The 7,770-nt window shown below is 48.2% G+C and overlaps 1 protein-coding gene across 1 annotated transcript; it reads right to left on the bottom strand.

Annotated features, from left to right (window-relative positions):
- Positions 1–1,702: 1,702 nt before the first annotated feature.
- Positions 1,703–7,273, bottom strand: TMEM271 (transmembrane protein 271). The gene is made up of 2 exons (XM_083817698.1): positions 4,992–7,273; positions 1,703–4,784 (listed from the first exon to the last, which is right to left on the bottom strand). Exon 1 carries the CDS (start codon positions 7,185–7,187, stop codon positions 6,045–6,047), a length of 1,143 nt encoding a protein of 380 aa, XP_083673824.1. The 5' UTR covers positions 7,188–7,273; the 3' UTR covers positions 1,703–4,784; positions 4,992–6,044.
- Between the last annotated feature and the right edge of the window lie 497 nt (positions 7,274–7,770).

Here is a 7,770-nt window from a genome sequence, read left to right as displayed (position 1 = left end):
CTGAGTATTTTAGCGAGATCAGCTTTCATTTAGAATGTAGAACCTGGGAGAAAAAGAAAATTCTGAAAGAACCTTCTCTAAACCCAAGTATTAGATTTCCAAAAATATATTCCTGGCGATAATGCTTTTAGATATTATAGGTATTCTTCCATCCCCTAATCCAGTGTCTTAATATAAAACAAATGAATGCTTTGGAACGTTTAGTCCTCCAAACCCATTAAGAGAATCACAATAAGCTTTCCCTCCTCCCACACTTCACTTTATCCTTTGCTAACAATGGCCACAGAGCAGAACAACTGGTGAGGATGCTTGTGGTATTTAGGAGGTGTTTAATCCCTACGTGATGTATTGAAACAAATGATTCACTTTCCAAGATCATGAAACAAACTTCCTAATGTCCCTGTTAGATGGAACCAAGCCAGATCCAGAAATCCAGAAGTGAAACGATAGGAACTTGTGCTAGACTATATCGCTACCAGGATAGATCTACTGGATAGTTTCACTCAGGATATTGAATTTTCTGTGGTCTGTTAACGGGCCAGAGCCATTCTGTATGCATTTGTTACTAAAAGCATTTTCATTCCACAAAGCATATGGAGGTCTTCCAGATTTCTAAAACTCAGTGAGTGAAGGAGTAGCAGCAGTCTGCAATGTCATCTCCACTCCTTACCTCAGGATAAACTCACTGAAGTCAAAGGCAGCTGTGTCTGAAGGAAGAATGAAAAAGGATATCAATTTTTGTTTCTGTTTTCCTCTATACAGGAGAATATGCTCTCATTAAGAGGGTTTTATGATGTCTTAAATGACTTGATCTTCAGTTTCAGGTTATCTAGAATGACATCAGGGTGACATATTGGTAAACTTAAGCAAAACTTCACCAGGTGCCCAGACATTGGATGGAAAGACATAGCACAGCTGGCCAGCGGAAAGAGTGGCTGTTATTTGAACCAAATTTGGGCAAGAGCGATTTGTGTGCAGCTTTTTTGTAGGACATCTGGCCTGGCCTGGATTTCACTCTTAGAAAGCCATGTAGGGGAGGAGTTTCAGTACTGGTATTGTAATAGGAAGAACATACAAAAGGCCTGCCTGTAACTTAAGCACGCAGATCTCCTGTAGTTACTTTCTGTGGGTATTGCCTCCCTTTGGGCAGAATACCCCATACACCGAGTTGTTGCAGCGTGTATTTGAAGATTTTCCCACAGCACTGCAGGCTTCCTGGAGACCACCTTTTATCTGGTAAACGGTTCTTAAATCAGCTGTTACTGACTCTGGAATATATACTGAGAACTAGTCACATGTCATCAAGAAATAACTAAGAAATTCAAGAAGTTAACAGTGACCATGAGGAATTCAATCTTACTCTTACACACTTTAATGGGAAATATAAGCCTGTATTAAGGAGAGGTAACTATAGCACACTTAAAGACTGCTATCATATACAATTAGCAGATCTAGATCTTTCTACCAAGGGAATTTATCTAGAATATTAGAACATCCTGTAACCAGGAAATATTTAACTTACTGAAACAGACTTAACTTTGTGGCAAAACTCGGGACTTTATGCCAGGGTTCCACTCATACAAGTTGTAAGTCCCTGGAAAACACATTCTGTAATGAAAATGGTAATTAAACCCCTAATTTCAGTTGTGCTATTAGGCATCAGTCTAAGACAATGGAGATTATTAAATGAAGAGCATTAGGCTTTTCTTATAGGATATGCTGTGCTTTAAAACGTATTTTATTGATCCTAAAATTACAAGATCAATTATTGACATTTTGTTGAGGATCAATCTTGGATTAAATGGCAAAATGAAGAAAAGGTTTTCATATGTACTATGTCCAAAAGCAGAAACAGATTGCCCTCCTCATGTGAACATTCAGAAACCTTTTCTGATGATTAAACATGTCTGAAATATATCTAAGTTATACCAGCCACCATAGCGCTTTTTGGTGAACCAAAGAAGTCCTACAGTGAAATCAAACTTTTGAGTAAAATCTGTACTATTTGAATACGATTTCCTTCTAGCATCATTTTTTCCTGTTTTTAGATTCACATATATTCTGTCAATTACAATGCAAAGTATAAGTAACAGATTTAAGCAAGGATGTTGGAGTGTGAAAATAATTCATGTGAATTGCTAATAGGCTAGTGGGAATACATTTTTTCCACATGAAGGCAAATCATGTTGCATCAAACACAGCAGATTTGATTTTCCACTGTTTCATCCCTTGACTAGCCGCTATTACCTGTAAAAGGGACTGGAAAGCTGGGAGCAGTCTGCTACCAAATCAGTACTCCACTGTCACCAAAAGAGCAGTATTGTGTCTATTCTTCCCTCCCTTTGAACAGATGTGAGTAAAGCTGTGAGCAAATTAAAACTACAAGCCGTGGGGCAAAAAGCAGTCTTGTCATTACTTCAGCTAAGCAAAATGGAGATTTGATAGCACATACACGATGTCTCTCTTCCGTTCTCCCTGGCTTTGCTATTTAAGGAAAAAGCCATGTAATTAGCATCCTCCAGTGACATGAATCGATCAGGTTTGCATTTGCCTTGACAATCATGTGACAGGGAATGGAAAACAGAGGGATGGTATGAGTCCTCTCAGGTAATTAACCTACGCTCCAATGCTTCCCACACCAGCCTATTTTCAATTTCGGCACAGTACAGTTTATACACTCTAACATTATTGCTCAGAAGAGAGAGTGATGATTCAGGTTTACTAAAAATGGCTTCACAATACTGCAATCATGCTTGTGAAGCTTCATCTTGAATCCTGTATTTATAAGTTTCTTCTCACTGAGAAATAAATACGTGTAGTGTTTTATCAGAAAAGTTTGTCACCAGATACCTGAAACACTTGTATACCATCTTTTAAGAAAACATGGCTTGTTTGGTCAATTTGCCTGCCAATTTTTTCTTTTTTTTTTCTTTTTTTTTTAAATATGTATAATACCATAGGTGACCTCCCTTAATACCGCTATCCATACAAATAATAAATAACTGAGAATTAATATGCCTCTGCTGCATCCTGTCATGCCAGAAGATCAATATTACTTTAGAGATTATTTAGAGTAGGTGTTACATATTGTTTGTGCCCAGACCCACTGAAGTCAATGAAATGATGCCTACTGGCTTCTGTGGGAGTCCAACTTGGACATTGTTCTGGCAATCTGTCCGTCACTAAACTAAAATATTACAGGGGATAAAAGCCCAAATGAAGAAAAGTAGAAATTCGGGAACTGAAACTGAAACACAAATAAATATCTTAATTCAATGGCATTCTGAACAGATTTAAATAAAATGCGAAACACACATACACACGCACACATGCGCACACACACACACAAAAAAAAGTTATGAATTTAACAATCTTAAAAATTCATAGTTTAAAATTGTTTACATTTAAACAATTGAGTATAATAGGTAGCTTTCTTGACTTTCCATTTATTTCCCTGAGCACTGATCTTTGGAACATCTGGAGTTTCAGAATTGTCTAGTTCATAATTCCTAAAATAGTTAAGTAAAATACTGTCTTTTTAAGTCAAAAATCAATTCCTTAAGTAAAACTAAGATACAACTTCCATGAACTACAATGTATACAGCCAATTTTTTTGTTTGTTTTTTAAAGCCAACAACTATCGTTACACTTCTGACTCTGTATTTAGGCACCTAGCTGGTCTGTCTTTCACAATCGCTCTGGCAGTTCCTATTTGATTCCATAACAGGATACTACGCTGTATCACAACTAATCTAAGTGGAGACCTACTGGTCTAAGGATTGAGCCTCGTTACTTTAATTACTCATTTTTGCAAAATATTTTGGGTACATAAGCAGTACGGTAGGCTGTGGATTCGGGTTTGTGCCTAAATTAGTACTGTAGGTGAAGACTGCAGGACTTCCCAATAACACCCCTGCAAGGGGTTAAAGAGGTGCATCTGCAGAGAGCCAGCACAAAGCCAGTCTTTGGTACTAACACCAGACTTAGCTAGGGCAAATGTTTCAGGCTGGCCTTCTGCACAAGGAAATCTGCTGGCCAAAAAGAGCTGCGCTTTACATTCCTGCAATGTAGAACTACGCGGCAACTTGGTAACTGCTGCTTCTAGCTGTCTTTCCTAGATGAGAGCTTTAATTGTGAGCTTCACAGACAACAGTTTGCAATTTTAAGACTTCTAAGGCATTCTGCATTTTAGATTATACAAAGTGTGCAAGTCAAAACACTTTAGAAAACGAAACAGTGCAGAGAGACTTGGTTATTTTTAGTCTAAAATCTTCCCTCTCCAATTCTAAGGCTGTAAATTACGTCAGTCTCTCTGCAGCTAAAAATTTTAAAATAATTTTGCCTCGACCACAGAAATACATTGTAACTTTGCATTCCCTTAACTCTCCCTCTCTCCGGGTATCTGAGACACTGGCATTATGCAGCAGGCTCAAAACGCAGAATTAACTGAAAGGTTATTTTGCAATATTTCAGTTCAGTATAGGGTAACTGGGGTAGGGACGACTGAACCAAATACAATCTGAAGAGTTGCTTTTTGGCTCTTTGTGCAACATGAAATTAAGCTTTCACCTGTTCTCAAAAGATGTAAAAAATATGTCATACCTGCTTCCCTTAATTGGCACTTTCTTATACTATCTGATACTGGCGTTCCACGGCAGAATCCAAAAGGAGGATCTAGCAGTTTTTCTCCTTCCAGAAAGCCTTTTTAATACCTCCAAGTTCAGAAAGAGTTAACAGCATACAATCCCGTTAATTTTTCCCCTCTTCAGGAATTACAGTGGCCTCTTAAAAAAAAAAAAAAGAAAAAAAAAGAAAAATCTTACTTTGTAATAGGAGTATAAATACTGTTTTGAAAACACATTTGGAAGATGACTTCCAAGATGTTTTTTTTTTTTTCTTCTTTTTCCCTTTAAAACTGTGACCACTGCACCGGTTAAGGCTGTTTTACAATATATATATATTTCAAATAAAACTTTAATATTCAAGCTTACCAGATTGATGAATTGTAACAGGTAAAATGGAATTCTTTACAAGGTAAACCATGTAGTTGTACAAAATAGAATTAAACCTTCACCTGTGTAAAACAAAAAGAAATCCTGCCTTGCATTAAAAACACAGAACCTGTTTACAAAAAGGAATGTGTATGACATTTGGACTTCCTTTTAACTGCCATATCCTAGCAACATCTCAGCTGTTTTAGTAAAGGAACTAATCATCGATTTTAAACTGCAGTGAATTTACCAAACATTTTCACTATAGACTTCTGAAAGCTTTTACAGTAAGAAGTTATCAACAAAAGCAGGCACGTTAGTGTACAAAAACGTTGTTGATTTTTTTCCTGTTTCTTTTTCAAAGTGCAGGTTTTTCTCAATGTGCATCTTACAAGACCAACAAATGTTTTAACTCACTAAATCTTAAAACAGAACTCAATTCTCCCGAGGAGTAGTGTAAACGTTAAAGATCCCCAATACACCTCTAGTAAACGTGACACGAATGTCTCTGCGTTGTTTAGAAATTTAGCTCTTTTGAGAGGTAAAGAAGCTTCATGACACCTTTTCCTTACACTGGCTGGTTATCATAAATGGGTAACTCTGGACTGCTAAAGCTGGAGACTGATGAATCACTTGAAGGGAACTAAACTTGGCTACGGAGGAGAGGCGGCAGAAGGAACCAACCCTTAGGCGTTTCTCGCGCAGCCTTTGGAAAACTCAGCCGCCGGCGGTCGGAGGGGGACGGACGGACGGACGGACGGAGGGTCGGACGGAGGGTCGGTGTGCGGGAGGGCGGGGAGGGGTAACGGGGGGGGGGGGAGGTCTGCGGAGGGCAGGGGCAGGAGGGAGGGCAGAGGGCAGGAGAAGAAGCTTCCGCAGAGCCAGAGGCACGGCGGCACCCGTTGCTCCCGAGGCGGCGGGGCCGTGCCGTCGGGGGCCGTGCCGTCGGGGGGCCGCGGCTGTCCCTGAGCCCCGCGGCGCTGCCGGTGCCGGTGCCGTGCCGGTGCCCGCCGTCGGAGCGAGGAGCGGCCGGGCGGGGAGCCGGGCTCGGCGCTAGGTGCCGGGGGCGCAGGGCTCCCCGGGGTAGATCTCCTCGTAGGCGGGGGGCTGCTCGCAGGGCAGCGGGTAGCAGTACGGGTAGGAGGCGTTCAGCTCGGGATCCATGGGCGAGTAGCCGGGCAGCTCGACGGATGGGTGCCCGCCGCAGTGCACCTCCACGCCGGCCTCGTCGAAGACGTGGAAGACGCCCACGTTGATGTAGGAGACGGCCTGGAAGGGGCAGTCCCCGGGGGTGAGCTCGGGCTCGCCGCCGGAGAACAGGGAGCCCTGGCTGTGGCGCGGCGCCCGCCGCCCGCCGCCGCCGCCCCGTCTTCGCCTCCGCCGCCCGCCCGCCGCCGCCGCCGCCGCCGGGGCCGCTCTCCGCCGCCGCCGCCGCCGCCCGCGCTGCTGCGAGGCCTTGTAGTTCTTGACGAGGAGCAGGTTGAGCAGGCCCAGCAGGCACTCCAGCGCGTTGAAGACGGTGGAGAGCACCAAGCCGCGCTGGTAGTCCCGCAGCTTCTGGCAGCGGAGCGCCGCCGCCGAGCCGTCGGGGGCCGCGGGGCCGCTCCGCGAGCGGGCCGCGCCGCCGGGCTGCAGCAGGCAGTAGTGCGAGTACTTCCTCTCCACCAGCGACACGGTGTCGCCGTCGATGACGGCGCCGGCGAAGGCGCTCAGCACGCCCAGCATGAACACCAGCACCCCCAGCAGCAGGAAGTTCTGCCGCCCCCCGGGCGACGCCTTCTCCCCCGGCCCCGACGGCGCGGCCGCCGCCGATGCCGATGCCGATGCCGCCGCCGATGCCGATGCCGCCGATGCCGCCGATGCCGCCGATGCCGCCGATGCTGCCGATGCCGCCTCCCCCCCGCCGGGGGCTCCGCCGGGGGCTCCGCCGGGTCCGCCGCCGGCCGGTGCCGCAGCCGCGGGCGCCTCGTCGGGCGGGCGGCAGCAGAGCAGCGCGGCGGCGAGCAGCGAGAGGCCGGCGGCCAGCAGCAGCCCCGAGTAGAAGGCGCCGGCGGCGGTGCCCAGGCGGAACGGCTCGCCCTTGAGCTCCGAGCCCAGCGAGAAGCACTTGAGGCCCACGGCGGCGGCGCTGAGGGCGCAGGCGAGCAGGAGGCAGCTGGAGAGCGCGGCGCAGGCTCCCCGCACGCTCCACTTCATCCTCCGCGCCGCCGCCGCCGCCGCCGCCCCGCCGCCCGCCTCATCCTCCTCCCGCGGCCCCCCCCGGCCCCGCGGCGGCGGCGGCGGCGCGGCGCGGCGCGGCCATGCGGGCGGCGGCGCTCCCCGACGGGACGGGGAGGCTCGGCTCGGCTCCGCTCCGCACGGCAGGCAGCCCCCGGCCGCAGTGAGCCGGGCGCGGCGAGCGCACACGGCTCCCCCCCCCTGCTCCGGCTCCCCCCCCCCCCCCCCCTCCGCCTCCCGGCCGCCGCCGCCTCCTCGTCCCCGCCCGCCCTCTCTTATCGCGGCGGCTGCGGGGAGGCGATTAATTATGGATGGATGGAGGGATGGAGGGAGGGATGGAGGGAGGGAGGGAGGGATGGGAGACGCGGCTGCCGGAGGGGGGCGGTGGGCTGTGCGACCCCCGGCCGGAGGCTGGGAGACGGGGAGGGGGCGTGCGGGGGGCGGCCTCCGGCCGGCTCCCCGCCGGGGCGCACGGCTTAGGGCACGGGGCTGCGGGAGGGGGCTTTTCGCCCCTACGCGGGGGGGATGTTCCTCTTCTCTGCGTGCTCGCCCCCTCTCTTCC

The sequence above is a fragment of the Anser anser genome (assembly GCF_964211835.1).
Source record: "Anser anser genome assembly, chromosome: Z".
NCBI classification, from domain to species: domain Eukaryota; kingdom Metazoa; phylum Chordata; class Aves; order Anseriformes; family Anatidae; genus Anser; species Anser anser.
Note: the sequence above shows the minus strand (reverse complement) of the source record. Positions and strands in the feature narration are given on the sequence as shown.